The sequence below is a fragment of the Pristis pectinata genome, chromosome 14 (assembly GCF_009764475.1).
Source record: "Pristis pectinata isolate sPriPec2 chromosome 14, sPriPec2.1.pri, whole genome shotgun sequence".
Lineage (NCBI taxonomy): Eukaryota > Metazoa > Chordata > Chondrichthyes > Rhinopristiformes > Pristidae > Pristis > Pristis pectinata.
The window spans coordinates 25,703,559-25,731,488 of NC_067418.1; the positions used below are offsets into that span (position 1 = coordinate 25,703,559).

Consider the following 27,930-nt stretch of genomic DNA (forward strand, 5'->3'; position numbering starts at 1 on the left):
AATTTGGATGCGAAAGTTAAGCCGTACGTCTGAGTTAGTCATGTAAAACTGCAGGAGGTTAAGCTAGTTAATCACCGAAAAGGAGCACTGAGATCACGGTGCATGATTAACCCACACCCACTCAGTGAAACGCAGGCAGGATGTCAACTTCATGCAGCTTGCCTCCCTACTACTAGACCCTGGTAGTTTTTAACCATTCAGTTATCCAATACAACATCCTGCCCTGGCAGAGGAACAAGATAGTAATGAAAAAAATGTACCACCACTATGATTTGCACTGCAGATGATGTGACACAAACTCTGTTTGCTCCAGCCAGGGCTGGTGGAAAATAGCTAAAGGCTGAATGGTGTGTCCCAGGCATTTAGTTGCTTCAGAAAATGTGACATCAATTATAGATTTTCTGCCAAGGAACTTTGAGGAGTACAGCACTGGGCTTTGTGCAGAAGGCTATCCTTTCAAGCACACAGGTGTTTCACTGGTATAGTTGTGGAACATGATTATGATGTCCAATGGTTAAAGCCTCAGCTTCCATTACAACAGAAGCAGCATCCACCCAACATCTTGACAGTTGCATTGGAAGTCCTTCTGTAATACAATCTGAGCTTGCCTCTATTTAAGTTCACACTGCCGCTATTATGTCTCTGGATAACACTGTAATTTGGCTTCAAGGACAAATCAGCATTCTCAAAATCTATTTTTTCCACCACATTTGCTGCAAGACCACCTTGTAAAGATGTCCTTCTGCTACTCTCATTCTTAGCCAATATTGAATAGCTAATGTTGTTCTTTTGTTCAAGAAGGGAAATAGGGATAATCCAGGTAACTACTGGCCAATGAGCCTCATATCAGTAGGAGGGAAAATACTGACGATCAATTTTTAGAGATAGGATTTATACACATTTGGTAAAACATGGCCTGAGTAGGGAAAGTCAGCATGGCTTTGGTGTGCAGCAGGTCATGTCTCATGAACTTGACTGAGATTTTTTTGAGGTGGTGACAAAGGCGATTGATGAGGGAAAGGCACTGAGTGTTGTCTATGTGGATTTAAGTATTTGACAAGGTCCCTCATGGCAAGCTGATCCAAAATGTAAGATGCATAGGATCCACAGTGATTTGGTAGCTTGGATTCAGAATTAGCTTGCCCATAGAAGACAGAGCGTAGTGGTGGAAGGATGTTCTCTGGCTTGAGGTCGGTGACCAGTGGTGTTCCACAGGGATCAATTTAATCTGAGCAAGTGTGAGGTGTTACACTTTGGGAATCTAATGCAAGGGATAAGTGTACAGTTAATAGCAGGACCCTTAACAGCATTGATGTAGAGGGGGATCTTGGGATCCAAGTCCATAACTCACTGAAAGTGGCCACATAAGTAGATAGGGTGGTAAAGGCAGCATATGGTATGCTCGCTTTCTTTGGTCAGGACACTGAATACAAGAGTCAGGAAGTCATGTTGCAGCTATAGAAAACGTTGGTTAGGCTGCACTTGGAGTATTATGTGAAATTCTGGTTGCCCCATTACAGGAAGGATGTGGAGGCTTTGGAAAGGGTGTAGAAGAGGTTTACCAGGATGCAGCCTGGATTAGAGAGTATGAGCTATAAGAAGGGGTTGGACAAACTTGGGTTGTTTTCTCTGGAGCAGAGGCTGAGGGAAGACCTGATAGAAGTTTACAAGATTATGAAGCATAGATAGACAATCAGAATGTCCCCCACTCCCCCCGAGATAGAAATGTCAAGTACTAGAGGACTCATATTTAAGGTGGGGGGAGAGGGGGGGGGGGGGAGGTTTAAAGGAGATGCGAGGGGCTATTTTCTCCACTTACAGAGGGTGGTAGGTGCCAGGAATGGGCTGCTCAGCAGAGTGGTGAAGCAGCTATGATAGAGGCTGTTAGATGGACACATGAATATTCAGGGAATGGAGGGATTATGGATCACGTACAGGCAGCAGAGAATTAGTTTGGCTCAGATATTACGGGCCAAAAAGCCTGTTCCTGTGCTGTACTATTCTACATTCCATGTTCCACGTTCCTCACCTCCACTCTAGCAGCCTGCCTTGCTCTCCAGAGTTTCTGCTACTTTTCCTGTTCTTTCTCCCGGTGTGGTCAATGCCAAGAGAAATTATTACTGATGGACAAGAAACTGCTTTGTGCACAAACCCCTGATCCCAAAGGTAGTACTTCATCACCTTCCAAATCACCCCCTCTAGTTTTAAAACACCCAGGCAGCAAACCTTGAGAGAATCATGGCAATATTTGAAAGAAATAAATCATCAACCAACATGTTGATAATTTATGATCAATTCAAAGCTGGCACAAGGCTCCTCATATGGTTTAACCTCATGTTAAGAGGGTGCATGGACTAGAGCACACTGACAGAAAATGTTGATTGATGTCATGACCTGGATGTTTTCCATACTTCCAACAGGAAAGTACACCAAGATGTCAGCTGGCACACTATGTGTGGTAAACATGGGTGTGTACATTTGCAATGTTAAAGTCAGTTTAGATCACTTCTAGTTGTGCTAAATAGCAGGTGTAACTAAACCAAACTTTGATCCCAAATAGTTTATAGTAAACACCTTCCCAAAAACCACAAGCTTTTTTCCAGTAATATCTTCAATGCAATTATGTGAATTGTTGAAAGACTCAGGCAGTAATCAAAAACATCATAATCAGCGGATGGAATATTTGATACTAATAATCATACCAAGAATACTTTTTTTTTTAAGGATTTATAAGATAAATGGAAAAGTTTGAGCAAAATGTTTCAAGAAGCCATGCATTCATATAATACACAAATCAGGGTTCTGGTCATCTATCCAAATGACATGATGTCCGGTTATTAACATCAGAATACTGTAAATATCTAGTGCTAGAACACAATCTTCAATTAATTGCAGCTGCTTTTAAAGTTGCACCACAATTACCTGAAGTTGTAGCTACTGTATTCAAAGTCGATCAACATCAGTTTGCTATCAGAGTTCTCAGCGTTATCCAACAGCAGAAGATTTCCTAGGATGAAAAGTTCAAATCATATTAGAAAACAGCATCTTTGTCTTAACAATCTGCCATGACTAATAAGACACCTCCATTTTCCATAGTAGTTGTCCACAAATTTTAAGTGAGAAATTCACACTTTGGCCTAAACAGACATTGCAAATGCCTTCAAATGAACAAAACTAAACATCTTACTTTGATAAATGAAACAATTCTAATTTACTGTGCAAGATATATTCTGACCTTCTTGACAGTCATTGTGACAGAAAACAATTGGTGAAGGAGTTGCTTGAAGCAAAGACCTAAAGTAGAAGGGGGGTAAAAATGACAATAAGTGACATGGTAGAGATTGCACTTCCTCTTCTGGTATTCTTATAAATCAATCATTCCATTTCCATGGAAAATTCCTTCCTCTCTGGAAAAACTATTTTAACCATTGAGCAGAGTATATTGATATACTGATTAATTTGAGATACAGGTGGTAAAAATAGGTACAAAGTATTCTGTTTCAGAAGTGTGCTCTTTAGAATTTTGTAATTTAAAGCACTCAGGCTAACTTTCTCACAAGGTAAATAAAGATGCAATTTTCTGCCAAATGGAGAAAGTTAACATTTCAAACTGATGACCAAAATATTGTCAACACGAAACATTGACTGTTTCTCTGGTCACAGATGCTGCCTGACCAGCAGAGTATTTCCAGTAGTTTATTATTGATATGAATAAACAAAAACTGCTGATCTTCCTTTTTCCTTCCAGTGAAAGTGCTTCTTCTCCCCCATCCAATCTCATATTGAATATTTGAAGTTTTACTTATGCATTAGTAGTGTTTTACTGGTTTCGTTCTCAAGGTATATTCTAATTTCACAAGTTTTAGATGCCTTGATTATCAGGGTGCAGATCAGGAAATCACCAAAATACCCCCATGATTACCTGGCTATTCATGGGTGAAAATCCCTGAAGAACTCATCTGCAATTATTCTCAGGAAGCAAATATATTTCATATGAGAACATATGTAGTAAGGCAATGAAAGGCAGTTTATATTTGTGCTTTCAGAATCTCAAATCCCTACCTTAACTTCTCAATTTCCTCAGACAGGTTGTAACTAAGAAGTTTGTGGAATGCTTCAATATGTGACTCTCTTGTGAAGTTAACTCGCATCACTTGCTCCAAATATCTGTTATTAATGATAAAGAATATTATTGATAATATTGTTATTACTGATAAACAATAAGTAACAAGGTTGAGATAAAAGCTTTGCTTCTACTAAAGTAAGTGTTTTGCTCTAAAATGCACAAAACTATTTGCAGTGAGCTTGAAAAGCAAAAAAAATGCAGACAGTGGAAACCTGAACTATATAAGAAAAATGCTGGAGATAATGAGGTCAGAGAAACAGGTAATGCTTCAAACTGATACCCATCATGTTCTGACGGAAATCATTGATCTCAAACATTAAGGGTTTCTCTCTCCACAGATGCTGTCCAAACTAATGAGAATCTCCACTATTGTGGTTTTAATATTGCATAAACAATGATCTTAACAGCTTTCTTAATGCTTATTAATTATATGCTATTAATTGATGACTTATGGAGTGCAAAGTATAATTTGCTTGAAAATGTAATACACAAATAACTTGACTCTTCATATGGATGTTGCTACTTGTACCCCAATTTGTCACAGTTAGTGAAGATTTCTAAAATAATAATAGTCATACACAATTCTTAGAAATATTAAGCAGAGGATATCTTCAGAAGCAAAATTAATATGTTTTTTTAAAAAACATATCAATTGAAACTCTTAAACTTGTTTTGTTAAATTTAATGAAATTATCTCAGTAAATTAAGCTATCAGATTGAAACGTGTACAAACTGTCTTTTCTTTTATGAATGAGTAGCAACCAAAGATAAATTAAATGGTAGTTTAAAAAGAAAGTTCCAAAGAACATCAAATCTCTGAAAGTTCATATGCAGGTACACAAGCGATTAGGAAGGCAGAGAGTAGGTTGGTCTTCATTGTAAAAGGATTTGATTACAAGAGCAAAGATAGCTCAGTACAATTATAAAAAGGTCCTGATGAGACAGCGCTACGAATATTGTGCACAGGTTGGATATCCCCACCCAAGGAAGGGCAGGGATAGAGGCAGTACAAGGAAGGCTTGCTAGATTAATTCCTGGGATGAGAGAGGGGAAGTTGTCTTGTGAAGATCATGCATTCTGGGCTGATACTGTCTTGAGTTTAGAAGAATGATAGATGATCTCACTGAAACATGCAACACTTTTACAGAGATTTCAGGGATGATGCTTCCCCTGCCTCAGGTGTCCATACCAGAGTGTTAGTGTGTCAAGGATAAGCAGATGGCCATTCAGAACCAACATAAGTTTCTTCACCTACAGGAAAGTGAATCATTGAAATTCTCTTCTCAAGAGAGTAGTGAAGGCCAACTGGCATAATAAAAAGAGATTAAAAGATTTTTGTGATATTAATGGAATCAAAGTATTATGGGAATAGTACAGGAAAGTGGCAGTAAATGATTAGCCACGTTGTGAGCTGGGGAATAGGCATGAGGGTTTGAATGGCCGCCTTCAGCTTTTATTTCTTACGTAATGACAAAAGGCTGAATTTTAAGTCTATCTTAAGTGAGATAAGCAGCAAGAGAGAGTGTTAGAACAGAGAGCAAAATTCCCAGGATGAAGCTGAAAGGATAAATGTGGGTATAGTTCTGCTACACTTCCCTGCCTTGAATGATGGCCTTTGATCACCACTAACTTTGTGTGAATGAGAATTAAGCTTTAAAGATATCTAGGTACATGACCCACCAACAATCATGCCCCTGGTTCTCACACAACCGCCATTAATGAAAGATGCAAGACTGCCAACATCTCATATGGAACCATGAATAACTTACTTTCATTAGCAAACAGGCAAGAAAATCAGAAAGAAAATAGGAAGGGGAAAAGTGACTTGAGGGAGAACCAATAAAGATCTTGAGGCCAAACCTTAAAGATTCTTTACTGATAGGTCAGATTGCACATTTGCCAATAGAAAATATTTCCATGAACATCAATGGAAATACAGTCCCAAATACTTATTGCAAACACCTCAGTGATGGGTGGTAAAACCAGAATTTCTGTACAGCTACAGCTGGATGTGGGCAAATATCCAAATTACATAACTAAGCAAATCATAGGAGTAAAAGCAAATAGCCTTAGTCATGATGCAAAATAACCACTTGGCTTTTCCTGCAATTTGAAGTAACATATAACTGACATTTTGTCCTAGTTCATGCAAATAAGACTAAGAGATACATAGAACTGAGTGATATATTCTTCCCAAAGCAAGTATTTTCCCCCTACTTTGAGTGGCAATATGGATGATCATTGTGTATTCTCTCTTTTATTCCAAATTCCACAACAAAAATCACTGTTTATATAAAAAGCAGAAGCTGGAAATACTGAGCTATTGGATGGCAAATGTGGAGAGGGAAAATAATGAATATTTCAGAAATACTCTTCTTCAGAATTCATGAAAAGTCATTGGCCTGAAAAGCTTACCCTGTTCCTCTCTCCACAGATGCTGCCTAACCTGCTGAGTATTTACAGCATTACATTTCCACTATCTGCAGCATTTTGCTTTTGTGAATAGGTCCTATTGTTTTGCTTAAGTTTTCCTCACCTTCCCAAGAGACTGTAGGTGCTGTAATGTGAAGCAACAAACAAACTGCTGCAGGAACTCAGTGGGCCAGGCAGCATCTGTGGGATGGCACAGATGGTGCCTGGCCCACTGAGTTCCTCCAGCAGTTTGTTTTTTTGGTTTATATAGTACACATTGTATACATTTTGCATAAGTTATGTGCCAGTTAAGTACTCACTTCTCCATAGTACAAAACAACCATTTTGGTTCTTTGTTAAACGGCATGGTCATTCTATGGAAGGTGGCCATCTTTTTTGCTATTTCTGTTGAAATACTCGGAATAGCCAATTCGCTGGTTTCCAATTTCCGACTCTAGAATAAAGTGATACAACATCCATGTATTGATCCAAGCCTGTGATGGCACAAATACTGGATATTATTGTAAAATATGAAGGTCTATGCCTTTAAATGGCTAATTATTATCAGAACACATTTCTTGCACTGTCAAAATCAGACTTGCTTGTACATCAAAAGTTCTATTTTAACTCGGCAAAAATCAGAACTGCTTTTAGTTTCCACACAATTGTATAAATATCTAATACCACTTGTCTTGCACATTATAAAGTGCAATTAAATGTTGTTGGATATTAACAGTAATAAGTTTGTATTTATGTACCAAACCAGTAATAAGGGGTACAGAAATGCAGCCTTAGCAACCCTGAATCAATTACAAAACAAAATAGTTAAACAATTTCTCCAAACTAATGTTACGATTTAGAGTCACTTGCAGCACATAACTAGCCCTTTAAATTCTAGCAGAGCTAATTGAAGTGGCGATTTTTGAATAAACCCCATGAAAGTTAAACTCAGTTAATATCAAGATGGTACAATGGAATTCACTGCCTTTTAACTGTTTTTTTTAAATGATGTAAGTGCTTATATTAATTTATTGTCCCATGATTGCTACTAAAGCAGATTTGTTACAAAAATATAGTAAAGTAATAATTTTAATTTTGCAGCATTCAGGAGATAGGTGTCAGATGATTTCTCTCATGCAAACTGGCCTTAATAAAATGTTATCCTACTGACTTCTTGCACATTGTGTTCAGTTAAGATTTTTTTGGAAAAATATCTGTAGAATTTTTACTTGGAAGCATTTAATAATAGCAACATTAACAGAACACAAGTGACATTGTGCTGCCAAGAGCTTTTCCCCATGTCTTTCATTTTCCATGATCACAGCAGGATATAATCAACAATTCACAACAAAAATTTATATTAGGCTTACTGCAATGAACTGTTCCAAACGACCCTGAGGAAAGATTCCATACAACTTCGGACCAAGGGATCGCTCTGCCAAGATGGCAAACATAACACTTTCCAAAACCATGGCTTCAGCTCCCTGTGAGAGACAAGTACCACATAATTTAACTTTTAATTACCTAAAAATAAAGTACATTTCTAGCATATATTAACTATTTTTTTTGCCAAATTAAAGGGGAACGGAAGGAAAGAACTAAGGGATGGTATATAAAAGGGTGAAATGCAGGAGAGACTGAATGGCCAAAGGGCCATTCTTTTGAAATTTTAACCATTCTTTTCAAATGGCCAAGTTTTGCAAGACAGAAGTTACTGGTTAAGGGATGTAAAAGATAAATAATAAAGGGTCTAAAAGTCATTGTAAATGGGAATAGCGAGATCATTATTACCTAAACACAGGTTTTTAATCTCAAACTTAAGAACAGTCCATCCTCCTGTATCACTGGAACAGTACCAACGATCAGCAGCGATTCCTGAATGATGCCATTCCTTAAACAGGGAGACTAGAGTGTACTAAATAGACTCCAAGGTGTTAAAGTTCACTGGGACCAAGGTGAAATTGTGCGTTACATTTGTCAATCTAAGACCAAATAGAAAAGTCTCCAGAATTCCAATCAACAAAAATGAACAAGTTAATGTGACACTGATAGGGTATTCCAATGATAAGGCACTGAAAGGTTTGATACTTTAGGTGATTCTAAATAAGTAGCAAATAATTCACCTGTGTCATTCAGTGTAAAATGAGTGTGAAGTAAAATAAATAAACTCCTGCAATATGCAAGAACATGTGTTGATTCCTAAACTCTGACCCCTTTAACTGGTGCCTAGGTATAAAGTACGCAAAATGGAAGTAAATAGAAACATTTTCTAAAATGTCTCAACAGTTTGATTTGAAACCTCAAACGTTAAGACATATAGATGACCAGCATCCCTTTCTTGCACACTAGTATTCCCTTGGTTACAAACTTAATGTCAGAATAATTTGCAGACAATGCAAGTCTATGACAGGGGAGTCATGAATAATAATGATCCAGATTATGAAAAATAATACATGATAACAAATGAGCCATTATACAACTACCATTTGTTCAAAGGGTCCTCAACAACAATATTAGGAGGCAAAGTGAAATCCAGGCACAAAAGTAGCAAGACTGATTAAAGATGGGATGAAAAGAAACAAGATAGTTATTAGAAATAGTTGAAGTTGGTAAAGTGCAAAAAGCAGAGCCCTGCAGAGATAAGTCAATGTGTCTTCAATATTCTAAAATTTTAATAATGTTCAGGAAGACAGTAACAGACTGCTTAAGTTTCAGTCAGCCTTAAATAGCACACAATGTTGGAAGCAATCAGAAAATTAGAATTTTAAACAGTCCCTCTAGCAAGTTACTGTCAAGAATGAAATCGTACACAAGCTTAAAACAGATGAATGTTTCTAGAGGAATTCAATACATGCATATTGCTAAAAATTTTCAAGTATTAAAATAAGGTAGGCACAAGGTAGAATTAATCATGTTAAGACAAAGTAGAACTACACAGTTATGAAGAATATCACATACATGCTACAAAAGAATGATGTGTGACACCTTTAAGCTACTGAAATGACTCCTCAATGTGTTACTACTAAAGCTACAAATGCACCCAGCAGAGTAGAAATTTCAGTAAGGGCAATTCATAATTCAAAAAACATACACTGGTATCTCATTTAGCACTCAGGATGTGTTTACAGGAACTGCCACTAAAAGTGGTAATTTTACCACTTCATGGAGAGAGAGAGCGAGAGAGAGTGAGAGCCATTACTGACAGGACTGCTGTGCCGGGAACCTGGCACAACTCCAATAATGAATCGCCCCGTGGCTCAGTGCAGAGAGGTTGCCTGTGAGGGCAGGGAGGGAAGAAAGAACTTCTCTCACCTCTGCTGACACACTCACTATTCTCCTCTAAGTCGATGGTAACCATAGAGGCTGAAAGGAATTTCAGCAAGGTCAAAGCCAAGGTTGCGAGCTAGAAGCTGCTACAATGCCAATACTAGAAGTCTGTAAAAACACAGCTTTGTGTTGAAAGGATTAAGCAGCAAACAGCTGAAATAACTGGTGAAAGCAATAATGCAGATGTAACTGGAGCCTGGCTACCCAATAGCATCCACATATGTGGGGTCAGGTCAGGTATGAAAAATATTACAAGTCCTTGGGCATGGGTCAGAGTTAGTTGGCTCTAAAGGGCTATTTGCCAGGATCAGTAGTATGTTGTCTTTTTTTTTGACTAGGACAGAAATGTGCCATCTTGCTTTATTATAATAATCTTTTGCTATTAAACAAATTCACATTAATTGAAAGCAGAAGCAAAAGCCATAAGCACCATGTGAGATGCTGTATGTTGTCATAAAAATGTAAGAAAGAGAAGCTGGAGTGGACCCCATCCGGCCCCTCCTGCCTACTCCCCATCATTCATCAAGTCTGTGTCAGATCTTTCAGTGCCACTTTCCTGCACTGTATCCCTCGATTCCCTTAGTATCAAAAAAATCTGCAATCTTACTTTTGAAGATATAAATGGGGGTTACCACAGCACCCTTAGATAGAGAACTACAAAGATTCACAACCATCTGGGATCTGCGTGAAGACACATCTCTTAGTCCTGAATGGCTAACCTCTTATTTTGAGACTGACTGCTGATTTCTGATAGCCTAGCCTGGGATATCATCATCTTAGATCTAATAAAAATGGTCTACTCCCTTGTTGGTTTCCTAGATCAGTATGTAGAGGAACCATCTCAAACACTCCATGAATTTAACCTCCACACTATTACTACTCATCTACTACCCACAGTCAATGCAGATTAAAGACCTCATGATTGTTGTATTACCCTCATCACATGCACCTCTCATTTCCATACTTGGTTATCACTGTACAGCTGGCTGAAGTTGCCTTCCATCCTCTGCTCTGCCTTGTGTCCATTCTGCTAAGTTGTTTTCCACTGCAACAGGACCCCGATTGTCTAGGTTTGGCCAGAAATTCTCTTGCTATTGTAGTGACATTCTGGACATTGGACAGAACACTCTACTGTGCAGTTGCTATGATGAAGTCACAATTGACTGAATTGAGGCCAGGGCAGGGGGCTCTGGAATGGAACATTGCCTTGGTGATTGGCAATTGTAGCCTACGTGCATGATTACACGGTTTCCAAGGCAGGGGGAAAATTATCTTTGCATGCACGTGTGCTGGTGGCTGCTGTAATGTTCCCTTTAACTTTTCCAACACCAGATTTTGCTTTATTACACAGACTACTGTTTATTTTTGAATCTCACTTTTACTGCAATACTTGAATACAAGTCTATTCATCTGTACTCATTCCTCATGTATTTGCAGTTTGTGCTGGTTGCTACATGTGTTTGTTTTAATCACAGCACAGTAAAAATACACTTCTCCTGGCTCTGCACTGTCAAGAAAGTCCTGAGTATTGCTGGGTTGCCTGAAAAAGAAACTAACTATTGTGCCAGGTTCAGGTATCAAGTAAAATTACAAGTCCTCAGGCTATGGTTGTATCTTATACCCCAAGTAAATGTCTACTATCTGACAAGACAAAAAAAATCCCACAAATAATTCTTTAAAATGGAGTGATCCTAAGCAAACTATACAAAAATTAAATAAGCTGTTAGTTTATACTAAAAAAAAGGGTGGTGCCCATGGAGAGGAGAGATTGGAAACTCTCAATCTCTCCTTGAAGTTCAATTGAACAAATATTATGTTTTCTGCATCTGAAGGTCCTGAATGCAGATAATGCACAACAATTAAACTGGGTAGTGAGGTGCACACAAACTTGCTTTAGTACGTGCAAGGGAGGAACAGGAAATTTAATTTTTCAATTTAAAAATTCAATAATGACACTGATATTTTGGTTATATTCTGACAACACCAAGTTCTGAGGAGCAACTTCTTTCCTGCAGTACCTTTCTTTAGTTTTTCCTGTTTTCAGGTGCTTCAGCGATATGAAACAGTAAAAACCCTGCAGGCAAAAGGAAAGTCCAAAACAGCATTGCCGATTTGCTATTCTCATCATTCTAACCTCATTCAACAGTTGAGAGAGCAACTCAAGAGAAAGAGCTCCAAAAATATCATGTCACAGGAAGGAATGCCTTGAGCAAATGGGACTATGTGGCACAATGCCACCTTCTGAAAACTTAAACCAAATCTTACATTAATAATAATGCATAATGGTATTAAAACAATTAATAAGAAGGTTAAAGCTGGAGTTTAAAACTAATGCCAAAAGATTAAAATTGGAAAACCATTAACATTTGGAGGCAACAATCTGAAGTTTGCCATCCATTGCCAGTTTTTCACCTTTGATCCACTTAACTGTGCATACTTCTTTTCACAATGTCTACTTGCATTCAGTGTTTTTCCACTATGGTTTATTGAAGCAGACTAAATGAGATTCTGTGTAAACATTATTCATTCCCCATGGTTTCACAGGCTCTTGACACAAATGAGACCTGAAGTGTTCCACAGAATATGCTACCCTGAAGCAATTAAAACTGACTAATTCTTAATTGAAATAATTCAAGGTTTTACTCTAGCCATACCACAGATATATCATCTCAAAATGAACATATAGTCTGGACATTTTCCAGAGATCTATCAGAACAGTGAATTCCAAGTGTTGGCTATGGCCTTGTTGAAACCACAATAAAAACACTTAATATGCAGAGAATGGAGAAATATCATAGTCACATTTTAGACTGCTTTCATGCAGGGGATCAAAAATGATGCAGTTTTCTAAATGCCTGTGAAAAATCAGCAACAGTAAATTGTATTTGAGTTTTCAGTATATTTTTAAATTTAAACAAATACAAATTGCTAAAGAAAATATACTGCCCATTTTTGCTGATCTTTCCATTCATGAATATCAATTCCAGTGGAGGCAAATTTGGCCAGGAACCACACAGTTGATTATAATGTGCACATTTATAATTCAAGTATTTCAAAACAAAAAGCAGCACAGAAATTTCCCACATCAACAAGTTCTACAGAAAAGATTAAAAACCTAAGCAATTGATGTTTGAACAAACTAAGCTTAAAATTGAGTTCAAGAATTATAATCTTCATGCTGTAAATGTTTCTTTGAAGATCCAGGCAAAGAAAGAGGAGGCTATGGAATCTGGTCTGCAGTATAGTAGAAAGTGCAGCACATTCAAAACTCTCAATCCTCTAAAAGTAATAATGTGAAGTTTGCTTTAGGTGAGAAACAGATCATATAAATTGCACACTGGAGTTATTACTCACAAAATGATCGAGTGCAAGGAGGCAAGATTGTTGTTTTAAATATTTATTAATCTGCCTTAAAATACTTTCCTCAACATCCAAAGGGACTTAATAAACAATAGTAACTGGATGAGTGTTATATAATTGATTGCCTCACTGTTTGCAGACAAGCTACATACACGCATTGTGCTTCAAAAGGAGACTATTCAAACCAGTACTGTTGGCTACCTCGAGATCACGTAAGAAAAATATATTGGGAATCAGTGGAATTTCGAAATTCTCCAGCCACAAAGTTGGACATCACTTATCAAAATACCAGTCCATTAAGGTTTCATCAGTTCCAATGAAAGTTCAGCAGCCTTAAATGTTTCCCTCTATAGAAGCCATCTGACCTTTACATCGCCAGCATTTTGCTTTTTGATTGTTATTAGTGGCTCATACCTCCAGTGAGTGACCTGTTACATTTTCTGTATTCTATCTCCAATGTATATGACAGAAATGAGCGAGTTAAAGCATATAACTTCCTTTCACTTCCCTGCAAAACATCCCCTTTACCCAATATCACATGCATATTATGGGGCAGTCTCCCTTTCTCTACACTGGCACATCCGATCAAAGTTCAGCTGATACACAGCTGCCTTTTTTTGTTTGTTTAAATATGGTGTACTATAGCGACTTGTATTCTTTCTAAAATTAACTGCTGAAGTCAACACCACTATAACATTCATACATGTGTTTCTGACCATTAAATGGCTCCCTAATCATTGGGAAAATGTGTGTGGACTTCTACTTTAAGAAAGTTATTTAATTTAAAACACTGGCATTAGTATAAAAGAAACCTTGGTAGATCCTGTATAAAATGCTTTACTGTGGAATAATCTGTGGTGTTAAGTTTTTGGAACATTCTTCTTTTCATGCCAAACCAAGTAATAGTAACCAACTAAAGATGTGAATACCATTTGTAATCCACAATCCATCCAGGATTTCACAAATGTGCTGATTTAATAAGAAGTTATTCAGCTCTAATACCCAAATGAACAAAAAGGTCTTTTCACACTCATTTCAGTTACGTAATGCTCTCTATTCAGCCATCACTCATTTTGCTTACATTTCTGAACAGTTGGAGTTACCCTCTTATGATTTCTTTCAGGCATTTTATTCAGTATCACTCCCCAACCCCCAAGTCTCTGAAATCAAGAATTGTTTTTGTGTCAAGTTAATGCACAAACAATCTCCATTCATTTTGTGCCCCAAAATACCTTGTTTATGATTATGCCAAAAATGCCAGCTTTGGAACTTAACCTTGAAAGCAATACAAATCTCATGGCCTGCTCTCTATTGTTGTGTTAATAAAAATTAGAGATTAGTATATAACTCAAAATATGGGGTGGGCTGTGCACAAATCTGTATTAATTTAAATGAACAAAAAGACACCAAACATTAATCAATAAAGTGCCAATTAGTTAGTGATTCTTAAAAGAATACATTTCAAGGTGCTCTAAACAAAACTTCTTACATTTTGTTAAACTCAAAATATCCACATTTTCTAAATAGTTTTAAATATTTTCAGAATTTAATTCTGCAAATGATTTTTGCTTTTAGTGGTTCAGTGAGTAAAGTAACTGCAAGCTGTAGCAGCAAAATGTGTCATCTGCAAGAGTCCAGGGTTGATCTCTGCTCTGATCTGACTTGAGTGATCAGAGCTAATCAGTTTGGATGACTCAGAAGGCACTCCACTTGCGCTAGTTATCCTTAATTTGGAAGAAGTAATTAATCCTAAAACATAGTAAATCCTCATCCACCTTAATGTGCACATCATGTTCATTAGATGCCAGGTTTGGAATTTGCTCAGAAATGAAAAGTCACATTTACTATACGCTCTTGAACAACAGTGAGAATAAAAACCAAGTGCTGTGGATGTGATAGTACCCTTGTTCAAGTCATATGTTCAAGCTCTTCTCCAGGACTTGAGCCAATATTCTATGCTGATGCTGATAAGACTGCATCCATCATGCAGATCAATTGTTAACCGAAGTCCCATTTTGGTGCCCACTCTTGGCCACGTTCCATTATGGCTTCCAGTGAGCTCCAAAGATCTCTATCACTTCCACCACTTATTCTGAAGCAAGGTACCTCCATCTTGAGAGGTGCAAGCTGACTTATCTGTGGTAACTAGCTAGTTGGTGCAAGCCATTTGAAGTTGGACCTGATGGTGATCCACTGTAGTCACAATTGCACTGCTTGCACTATTCATGGTTAAAGCATCAGAGTACCAATGTTTGGAGTGCATCATCAAACAGGGGCAGTGATCAAACAACTCAACTGCAACTTCAGAAGAAAGTGACTGCATTGACAGTGGCCACCACAATAATCAAAATGATAATATTACATATCTGGATCCCTCAAGGCCATACTTCTGGAGATAATCTGTAACACTTCACTTCAAGATTGCTGTTGTAGCCACGCCAGGCAGCCAATTTTAATGAGGACATACTGAAATACCAACATTCTTCCTTGCCAAGTTCAGTGAGCAGAAATGCTTCCTAAATAGTCTGGGTGAATATGGCCTCCTGTTGTGAATGCTTCCCCCTCCTTCCACCATATTGTCCTGCTCTGCATGCCCTCCATCCAGTTACCCAATCATACTACATTACTAATGCTTACAAATGCCAACTAATACATTCTAGTGGAGCAACCGTAGTTTTATGCAGAAGATTCAGAATTCCTCATTACCTCACATTCAACTCCTTGTAATCTTTTGCAAATGGAAACTAGTTATCTGCGAATCAGAACAATATCCTCTCTTGCACAAGTCACATCACTGAGACTCTCCATTCAAAAGAGGCAACTAAATTTGATCTCTTGACACAAAGCAGCAGGCAGGGTGAACTCAATGCATGATGCAGGGCTCAGGGACTTGTGTATACCTTCCCCCATGGACAGCATGAGAAGTTAGCACTTATAATGAACAGATAGCATGAAGTTGGGGTGCTGCCTACATTGCAAACAATGGGATTAAAGTAGTAAACTACCACAGGTAAGTCAGCTTGCACCTCTCAAGATGGAGATGCATTGCCCTAGAATCAGTAGTGGAGGTGATAGAGGTCTCCACATACCCTTTCACAGGCTTTCTATTTCCCCAAGTTAACTGAAGCAATAAATTCCTTAAAGAAAATACAAGTTACTTCTTCCAAAGCAGAAGTCATTACAATTAATCCTATTGATCTGATTTGCTGCTGACCTAAAACCTATTATAATTACAGTTTCAGCATTAGAGGAGCTGAAGCACGAGCAGAGAAAGCAAATACCACAGAAACAGAACTAGGTAATCTTGGTGACAAATGGGATTAGCCATTCAGCTCAGGGTAAAATACGAAGCCAAGTCTGAAAACAATTTGGTTCAGTCATGGACACAGAGCAGAGAGAGATAGAATCAGTGTCCAGGAGGAGTGTGTGTGACAGAAAGCAGGGACAGTAAAACTGGAGTCATCTCAACATTTGCAAGTGTCTAAAATCTGCCATTTTTACTTTTTAAAAACTTCTGTAATTTGAATGAGTTAGACAATTCTGTGATTGCAACTGACTCTTGATGTTTGTGCAAATTTTAACAATTTTGTTTTAATATTTAATTATAGATTTAAAATGTTAACTCAATGCCCTACAAGACCTAAATTTCTAGAGAGATTACATCTCTAGACCTTCACAGGACCAGATACTAAGAACAAATACCAGACATAATATCCGAAATAAAATTCTACCATGAAGGTCATATTTTTCAATAATACTCCATTATAAGATATCGAATAGGTATAACTAAGTAATAACAAGTGCTTTTCTTACAGCACTTTGCAACTGTAGTTACCTATATCATAAGGGCAAGGAATTTCAATTTTTGCATCAAAACAATTGCAAAATGTGAACTCAATGTGTTAATAATACTACTTAAAGTCAATATAATAAGAAGTAATTTAGTTTAGTGGCCTTGAAACAATGACCTTGTTCAAGGATACTTCTCAGTTATACATTGGCTTTTGGGTTGCCAGCTTTTTAAGGAGGCTGGGTCAGCTCTGCTCTGGTTGGCAAAAACCCAACCGCTGCGAATCAATGGGAAATAAACAAATAGCAGTGATAGGATCAAACTTATTGTATTTAACATTTCTAGGATTTCCTTTAAACCAGATACAAAAGCAACTGCAGCAGAATATCCTGATTCAAGTACTTTCAAAATTTCTAACAAAATGTAGATAATAGGAAGAGAATTCAGCAGCAGATAAGCCAAATGGAAAGGAAATTGCACCCTAAAAAAGGGAGAACAGCATGAAATAGAGCAGCCACTTACCATCACAAACCATATTTATAATACAACTGAATCACTCGAACTATGCCAATGTGATACTTAACAACATTTACAATGAAAATGTGCAAGCCCACAGACTGTACTATTATTGACAGGAGTCAAAGTAAGAGAATGGTTTCTATGCTTAGAATTATTGATGACCTCAGGACAGTGTTGCTGTAGCAACAGCTTACCCTATTCCAGCAAATTACCCCATCAAATATTAACGCTGCATTTTCCTTTTACAATTCAGTTGAAACTGCTGCAATTTCTGACTTTATAAACTAGTAACAATTTTCTAACTATTCTACAGTAACAATGATGTACTTCCCTTTGATTATTATAAAACCAGATTAACAGAGCTGTATGCTATTGCTGTCTATGTGACCCCCTAAGAACACAAGAACCTAGGAACAGGAGTCATGGTTCCACTGGGCTGCTACAACATGCAGTACGATCGTGGCTGATTCTGCACCTTTGTACACACAACTTTACTAGTTACTTTCTATTAAAAAAAAACTCTTACTACTGAAGTGCATAACCTCAATTTCACCTTCTTCCACAGATTTCCATCTATAAATTGGATTGCACTTATTTTGGTGGGTTAACTGTGTATTTTATTTTGCACCCCATTGTCAAATCAGTAGTAAGAAAACAAAACTGACCAGTTTATTTCAGATAACGCTGTCTGCAAGACAAGTATCAGCAAGTGCATTTACACACTGACTGATAGGTAATGCTGTTAAAGAGTCTGTTCCATGGCAGCACCCCACCACCACACCTGAACATGGAGCAGGCCAATTATGCTCCGTGGTCATGGAGGTCCCAAGACACAAACACTCATTCCCAAAAATCACTTCAATGCTTGATTTATGCACAAAATGGGCTCAGATGGATTTTACCTGGTCTAATTTCTAAGCCCTCAAAGTTCTTCTCACATTCCCACCTTGCTTCATATTATCTGGAAACCTGTTTATATTATCCTGTCTTTTCAACCAACTCAAGGACTTGACTTAAAACATGATGAGGACAAGGCCTCCTGACCCCCTCAAGTCATGTTAATAGAAATCTGCCGAGGCTCCTATGGCTGCCAACATCAAAGATCTCTCAATTCCTACTATATTTTTAATTAATCACTTCAGTGCTAATATGTTACACCTAAGCAGTCAAGATAAAGACCTAGCTTTTATACAGTGCCTGACCCAATGTCTTTTCAAAATATCTGCTGCTTTCCCTTCACTTACCCTTTTTCCAGACTTTTGTCAGACATGACTTACTTCATAAAACTATGCCGACTCCAGTTGCACTAGGATTGTCTAAGTTCTCCTGGTACAAGGTCTAACAACTCACAACATGCCAACTGTCTACAGTTCTCCATTTTACATCTCCCTCCTTTCATAAACAGTAGTATTATCATTGCTACATTTCAACCTACAGGACAACACTAGAACCAAAATAAATTTTGGAAAAATCATTAATGATCAATTGATGAAAGGTGATCGACCCAAACTCTGTTTCCCTCTTCACACATGCTGCACAAAAGAAGGCAACATCCAAAGATCCACACCAAATGGACCATGCCATCTTCTCGCAGCTACCATCAGGCAGGAGGTACAGAAGCCTGAAGTCCCACATCACCAGGTTCAAGAACAACTACTTCCTTTCACTATTCAGTTCTTAAACCAACCCTAATCACTACTGCTTAGCAATACTATAACTACTTTGATCACTTTGCACTAAAATGGACTGGTTTTTTTTGCCTCTAATTGTGTTCTCTCTTGTAAAAACAGTGTACAATTTATGTTTATCTTTTTCTTGTGAATGCCGCTTATATGATGTTATGTGCCTGTGATGCTGCTGTAAGCAAGTTTTACATTGCACTTGTGCATATGACAATTACCAAGACTTTGAAATTTTAAACTTAAGCATATTGTTCGTCAAAGTCCAATAATTCATCACTCAGCATGGGCAAAAATAAATTGGTGCAAACTAGCATTTGAGCAGCAAAAATTTGCTCAAGTTGATAGAGTGGAAGATGTGAGCTTAACCTGGAGCATGTTTAAATAATTGTTCAAAGATTTAAACACACAAATGTGTGTTTCAGCATTTGCTTGTTCAAGGCAGAGTCAGAGGTGGAAGGTGGCAACTTTGACATTGGCATGGATACACGTGGCGGGACACTCAACTCATGATCAGATGTGAGACTAAAGCTGCAGGCTGTTTGGTCCAACTTCAACTCTTTGCCAAGGGGAGGAATGAAGTTGGTTTGGAAACAGTTCGTGACAGGGACCAATGGAAATGGTTTCAGTATTCCCAACATTTAGCTGGGAAGAAAATTCCACTTCCCTTAGGAATGTGCATGTAATATTAATCTCTTAAGATAATATTGAATCAAGACAAACTTACCCGAATACTATATCCATCCTGGTTATTCTGTTTGGTCTCCCCTTTATTACAGGTCATCTATCAACAAGACAGAAGGCAACATTTTTTTTTACAAAAAAATAAGTACACACAAGTGAAAGTTCCATTATGAACTGGCCCTCTGCTTACCCCAGAAAAATCACCAATACCTTTATTAAAACCAAGTGAAGATCCAAAAATCTAAATCTAATGCCAAGGTATAAACACTTGCCACCAGACATAACTGGAATTTGATTATTGTGAATTTTGTAATAAAATAGTGCCATCCCGGTCTAAGCCAGGTCCATTGGAGGAAAAGAAAGAGGAAAACTGTCAGTACTTGCACTGTTTTAAATTTCCCTAGAATATTAAAGCAGCACTTGCTATCAGAAATGACACAAAACACAGAGAGAGAGAGAGAGAGAGAGAGAGAGAGAGAGAGAGAGAGAGAGAGAGAGAGAGAGAGAGAGAGAGAGAGAGAGAGAGAGAGAGAGAGAGAGAGAGAGAGAGAGAGAGAGAGAGAGAGAGAGAGAGAGAGATTTTAAATTGTTAGAATTTCAAAAACTGAATAGAACAAGACATTCTTATTAAATGTCTGTGTTACAGCAAGGTTAAGGTGTACAAATACCTATGGACAGATAGATAAATGAAAGTTAAAAGACAGACACATACAAAGCAAGTACACAAAAGGGAGACGCATACACTGAGAAAAAGGAACATTTTGCTAATCTACACGAATTATTTTTACATTTCAGTCAACATTTAAAAAAAACTTAATTTTTTGAAGTAAACAATGAGGATAAGCATGGGGAGAGACGGATGAAAATGAAAGTGGTCTAATTAATAAGTTTGCAAACAACACAAAAACTGATGGAGTTGTGGATAATGAAGAAGGTTGTCAAAGGATAGTGATCAATTGGAGACTTGGGCAGAGAAATGGCCGATGGAGTTTAAGCCAGACAAGTGTGAGGTAACGCATTTTGGGAGGTCAAATGCAAGTATACAGTAAATGGCAGAATCCTTGGGAGCATTGATGTACAGAAGGGTCTTGGTGTACAAGTCCATAGCTCTCTGAAAGTGGCAACACAAAAAATAGGATGGAAAAGGTGTACTGCATAGATCATGGCATTAAGTATAAAAGTTGACAAGTGATGTTGCAACTATATAAAACTTTCATTTGCCCACATTTAGAGTAGTGTGTAGTTTTGGTTGCCGCACAATAGGAAGGATGTGAAGACTTTAGAGAAGGTGCAAAAGAGGATCACTAGGATGTTGCCTGGATTAGAGAGTATTAGCTATAAGAAGAGGTTGGACAAACTTGTGATGTTTTCTCTGGAGCATTAGGGGCTGAGGGGTGACTTGAAAGGAGTATAAAAAATTATGAAAGGCATAGATAGGTAGTCTTTTCCCCAGGATGGTAATATGAAATACTAGAATGCATAGGTTTAAGGTGAGAGGGGGAGAGTTTAAAGGAGATTGTTGAACATGGACTGACACCTCCTATACATACATACACACACATATTACATCTTCCCCCCTTTACCGGCTGGGCTCATCAAGGTGTTATTTAATATATTGATATGCTGCTGATTATCATTATTATTATCATGGTTCATTTGCACACTGCCTTTTTATTTTTTTATACTTTATATTTGTGTAAGTATGTTTGTTTTATTTTATAGTTATAATTGCTCTTATTAATTTACTGTTTTGGTTTTTATTAGGCAAGGGAGTGCCATCGTAATCTTGTGTTGTTGTTGCAACAGTACAATGACAAATAAAGAATTCTTGAATCTTCTTCTTGAATCTTGAGATGTGCAAGGCAAGATTTGCTTTATATACAACACAGCGAGGTAGGTGCCTGGAACCCACTGCCATGGAAGGTGGTGGAAGTAGATATGATAGCTATGTTTAAGAGGCATTTAGAAAGACACCTGAACAGGCAGGGAACATATGGAATACAGAGCACATGCACGCAGATAGGATTAGTTAGGTTGGCATCATGGTCGGCACAGACACAGAGGGCTGAAGGGCCTGCTCTTATGCTGTACTGTCCTGCATTATCAAATCTAAAAACTACAGATTACCTAGACTGTCTCTCAATTAACATCCATAGGAACAGATTTAATGAAAGGTAAGCAGTTTAATTAGGTATTTGAGATTTATTCAAACCCAGTAACTGGAAGGCCACAAAAATAAAATCAATTATTTTTAATCACTTCACAAGGATACTCTTATGGTTTGGGGTTACAAAGCAGAAAGTAAAATTAGCCTGATGGAGACAACAGCCAGGCTGTCATGCTTTGCAGTATCAGAATGTCAGAATTTTGAATAAATTCACGTAAATTGTAAAGAGCAGTTACTAATGGGCAAGCTTGACTTCTCTGGTAAAATGCATTCTAATGGAGGGGCATTATATACAAGATTTGCTTGGGCATATTTAATGTATTGCCTATCTTCAGCCTTATAATAAATTTTGGGATTTTTTTGTTTTGCAAAAAATATTTTTAATTTTAACAGTCACCAGTTATTTATATTTACAATGATACATTAAGTCTAGCCATTCCCTAGGTGGCACATAGCTTTTAAAACAAGATGAGGACTTCTTTTCCTTAGGAATACTCATAATCCCCTCTTTCTTCTCCTTAGGTTATTTTCAAAGTGAGTGCAAACAAGCACCCTCCTCCCAGGGCTCTACTGATGCCACTTTAGATTGCTCAAAAGGAGCTGTACAAGAGCAGTCCAAGCTCTCCAATGTAATCTTTGTGAAGCAAATGTTTCTCTTTCACTTGACAGTGGTTCTATGTTGGGGAGTCAAACTGAAGTATCACAGGTGTTGGCCCGACATCCAACCACATTGTGATGCACCCTTTAACTGGTCGATGCTTTGCACTACATCGCCCATAATTTTTGAAATTTCAGAGTGGAATGATACCTTTTGTGCTAAGCCACACTGATTAATTACTCATTGTATTAATAATGAGCATATTACAAAATATATGTAAATCTGCTTTATAAAAGCCCATGTAGAATTCCAAAAATAAAGAAAAACTCTTATAAATGAGCAAAATATTTTACCATGAACTTAAACGTCCAATTTATAGAGAGATAAAAAATTAATAGAATAGTATTTGTTTACAACTGTAGAAGATGCTGCGACGTCAGAGATCAGATACTGTACCGTGAATCGTGTCTGTCACCTGGAAACCAGAATGCTCAAGGCACGATCGCAAAGGCACGATCGCATGGGCAAGCCTGCAGCAGAGAACATATGCAAGTACAGCCAAGGTGGTATAGAACCCCCATAACATACTCAACTCCACACAACAGACATTCCTGGAAAGACTCACCATAAATAGAGGTCTGAGATCTGGTTTCTTTCACAAAAGATAATTATAAAAGGATTATCATTTTACAAGACAAGTTTAAAATTGTTACCATTAGCAAACTAATTTTCTCCAGTCAAATTTTACCTGGGCATATTTAAATTCTTGAGAAATATGCCATCACCTTAGATATGGCTACCTCAGCCTGAAAGGAAGCCAGAGATCTTCCTTGACAAATTAAAGTTATACAACTTCTATTTAAAAATGCATGACTGACATAAACAAATAAAACAATAAGTTGAGATATCATTGTGATTTTTATGAAAAATATGATATTGTTACAAAATAATTTTCATCTTGTATATAGGATTGCAGCTTGTCTGTTGTACTATTCTGAACTCTGAGAATGGCAGGAGTTATCTAAGCCAATTTATTTTTTTTAAAGTATTTTCACTATTTAAATGAGGAATTGTGAACACTATAACACTGTTTTGAATGACGAAACAATGTTTAATATAACAGATGAGGCAACAGCAAAAAGAGAATCATCTAACCTTTTCCACTGCACATCAGCTTCTTCAGTCACGAAAGAAACAGGAATTTACATGCTAATATTTCAATTTGTTTCCATAATTTTTGGGGTAGAAATTAATCATGGCTAATGATATTTTACCCAAGTTATTCAACTTCCTTACTATTCAGTTCCACTAAAATCAATTATGCTAAATAACAGTCATTAACATTAACTGGCAACCAAGTCAGTCTTCCCCAATCCGTGTGAAAACGCAAGAGAAATTTTCTACAATGTTTTATTCGGTGACATTTTTTTGGACATGAACCTTCTGCAACTCCTATGATCAATGCATGATATACAGCAGTAAGATGGAGGGAAGTCAAATTGATACACACCAGTAAGGTTTCTATTCTTTAAAGGAAATATTGAGATTAAACTGCCAATTTCTTTCTGAATTCCTGCTTTCAGAAGGCAATTATACTTACATGCCAATGCCTTTATAGTTATACCTATACTTCATAATTTAGCATTTTTGGCTGCAGGTTTCCAATTAATTCCAGAAATTTAACATTTTGTTCCCCTGCACAGCTCAAGTTTAATTATTGACCTTGTGCTGGAATCTCTTGTTTACAAACACATATCCTAAAATTTGCTCCAATAATGCAATCCAAGACTTAATTTCAGGATTTTGTCTTTACATAACTATTATAATTTTTTCTCCCAAAATGTTTCCACAAACGCCACAGTCACTGATACTTTGCCAAGTGGCCATTGAACACATGGTGACCTAGGCATCAGCAAACTATCTGGTGTGGGGAAACACCACTATTGATCAAATCTTGGCTGTGATCAGGAACAATGCAAAATGTCCCTGTCCTAAATGAAGTGCTGTCACCAATAGATGTCCCCTACTTGAAATAAGCTAATATCTGCATAGATTTGACATTGATTCTGTGATCTTATGCTATGTATACTGTTCATTAGATAAATTATAAAACAAATGGCTAACCTCAATGTTATTCTACTTTACAGAACAATTACAGGGTTAATATAAAAAATTACCAACTGAGAGTTGAGATCTCTGGAATCAAATGCAACTCAGGACCTCAACGCAACATAACTCACTCACCCTTCAGGACTGTGGATCAAGTCTCATCACACCGCTTCCCCAATCAGTAATCCTCTGCAAGTGCTCAACAAAAACAAAACTTTTTCATCCTCAACAAAAACTGTAGTCCTATTGCTATCCTATTCCAGATTACAGCAATTAGAAGATAAAAATGATCATGACAATGTGCTCTACAAGCCAACAAATGTATATTTTCATAGTTGAAGTTTCCTAATTGTAAATGTTACAAATATTTATATAGTTTCTCATTGTCTGTCTGCAAGTTCCCTAGTTTAAAAACTTGACAACACTTGTCCACAACCACAGGAAGCAAACAACTTGCATTGAATTCATGAGAATAGTGTAGAATGGATGCTGGGAATACACTATCACTGTCTTTGATAAAATTAGAAATGTTAATTATTGAGGATACTATATACTTTTCTACTTCTCTTCATGCAAAATGATAAAAATTGCATTGATATCCCTCATACACTACACTCTATTGAATCAAAACAGGAATACCTCCATACAAGTTGTTGAATTTAATTGCTTCAAGCAGCAATAATAAATTAAACATGCAAACTTGAAGACAAACAATGAGAAGCTACATTATTGTACGTAACATTTTTGAGTGTCAAACAACTCAGTAGAATATATTTACTATTTATCTATTGGAAGGCTTAACAATACCAGGCACATCACACATTAAAACTGATGATCATCTTTCATACTCAAGATCATAGTCTTCAATTGCAACCTGTTCTATAGGATATTCATAAAGTGTTCCAACATATCAACTGTTTAATAAAAATACTGGATTTTTTTTGTTGTTAGCTGAAAGCATCATATGATTGCATTATTACAATTTCATGAAACAATGCTTTTTTAATTTACTTTTAAAACTATTACTGGAAGTAATGACTTTGCAACTATTATGCAATTATTTAGAATAAGGTATACAACAAATCAGACTTAAAATCAAATTTAGTTATCAGAAAATGGATTTTTATAAATAGCCAAAATTTTCCTTAATTGCATTTAAAAGAAATTCAATGCTGCTGAGTGACAAACAGCAGAGGTGAAATATTTAACTCAAACCTTTCAAGCCAAATTTAAGGTTATTGTACAAGTAGCATCATGATTCCGAACATACTCAAAATTTCATGTTTCCACTATATGATTTTCCACATTTAATTTTTTTCTATGGGGGTACTTTAACATAAAAAGGTCATTTTTGTCTTCTCTTTCTATATCCAGCCATGCCAATGTAATTAGTTGAATGGCAGACAACCACTTCATTCCAATGCCTCATTCACACTATGTAGAAAATATGGTTGAACTGGATTAAAAGGAAAGTGTTGTCATAGAAATTTACACTGAACAATCATTTACACCTTGCCAATCCCAGCAACTAAGATGAGACATTCACTGAAAGGAAATACGAGAACACATCTCTTAGTAAATCAAAATATCATACAGTAAACCTCTGGTAAATTGAAAAATATAAATGTGCTCTTATACAATTGGAACTGCAAGCATACATGCCACGTCATGTCAGCTTTGGCACATTAAGTTCTGATACCATCCAGATTTTCTGTAGAGAAACAAAACAGAAAAACTTGTAGAATACTCACTACATGACTCCGTGGAGAACGCATCATAATTATTGACATGGAAGAGAGTATGGAGCTGTAATTACAAACTTTGGGTGCACTGACTTGCTGTTTTACTGTCAATGTTACATTACAAAATGCAAGTGGATATTACAAAAAAATTTAAAGCTAAATGTAGGTTTTGAGGTATTAAACTTTATAAAACTGATGCATAAAAATACTCAATAATTGAAATATAGGTTTACAAAATTAATTCTCTCCAAGAAACACCAAATTTCAATAATCAAATATCATTGTCATCAATTGAGTTTAATTTCTGCAGAATTTAAAATTCAATCGTCAGTGTCCTTTTAAATAAAAGCACTTCTACAAATATCATTGAAGTATAATATAAATATAGAAAATGTCCCAAACCCTCAGCAGGTCAGGCAGCAGCTGTGGAAAGTTTCAGGTCCAAGACTACTTTGTGAGTGCTGTCCAAGAGTCTCAGACCCAAAACATTTAGCTCTGAATCTCTTTTCACAGATGCTGCCAGACCAGCTGAGTCCTTTCAACATTTTCTGTTTTTTAGATTTCCAGTACCTGCATTTTTTCTGATTTTTATTAAAGTACAACATAATGTGGACTAGCTTTATTTAGACTAATTCAGAGTTCTAGGCTACAGGTTTCCAAAAATATTCATGTTATTATAAATGAGCCAGTTGAACATGCACTTCAAATACAGAAGACCAAAATAAAATCCATTTTCTGTTTCCTTCCCCCATCATTCAGAAGGCTTCAATACACATTTGTGTTGAGCATGTAACCACTTGGGTTACATATCATCCTAGACCTTGAAACTGTAATGGATTGGTTACAATATTTTGCAGCAATCTGGAATAAAATTAACATTCTTGCAAACATTGTGTCAGACATAATTAAGTTTCTTATTAGTAATTACATGTATACACAATAATTTCTTCTTATAACAAAGGTTTAGTGTTATATTAAGTTTACCTGATGATACCTTCTACCTCTTCTGTCATTTGAAGGGTTTTCTCATGTACATGGGTATTTTTGTTGACAAGGTCCATTCCAAATGACGGAAAGTGTTCATAAGAACTAAACTACATTTATCTTTTTAATTAATTTTAGTTCCTAACAAGAAAGAATCAGATTTGTTTAGCTTTTGACTGGTGTGAATATGCTGAACAAATTTAAGTTTCCAATGAGCATACCTATCAGTTCAAATAACATTGCGATACATTGCTGGAATAGTTCTGAAAGGGTAACTGTAATTTCTACAAAGATACAGAAATAATGTGTAGCAATAGGCATATATTTCTGGTACTCTGAATTGAAATGAAGAAAATTTTGAAGCTATCAATTAAGAAAACAGTTAAGCCAAATCATACTTTGAAACATCATCAGAAATTGCATAATAAAAGCT

General features: G+C 36.8%; 1 protein-coding gene across 1 annotated transcript in view; it reads right to left on the bottom strand.

Annotated features, from left to right (window-relative positions):
• The window catches only part of chka (choline kinase alpha), a 48,554-nt gene that overhangs the window by 9,611 nt on the left and 11,013 nt on the right, over window positions 1–27,930 (bottom strand). The window contains exons 3-8 of the mRNA XM_052028894.1: window positions 19,941–19,997; window positions 7,909–8,022; window positions 6,859–6,992; window positions 4,063–4,167; window positions 3,236–3,294; window positions 2,923–3,007 (exon numbers count right to left, since the gene is read on the bottom strand). Coding sequence (XP_051884854.1) covers window positions 2,923–3,007; window positions 3,236–3,294; window positions 4,063–4,167; window positions 6,859–6,992; window positions 7,909–8,022; window positions 19,941–19,997 — 554 coding nt within the window. The remainder of the gene's footprint in view (window positions 1–2,922; window positions 3,008–3,235; window positions 3,295–4,062; window positions 4,168–6,858; window positions 6,993–7,908; window positions 8,023–19,940; window positions 19,998–27,930) is intronic.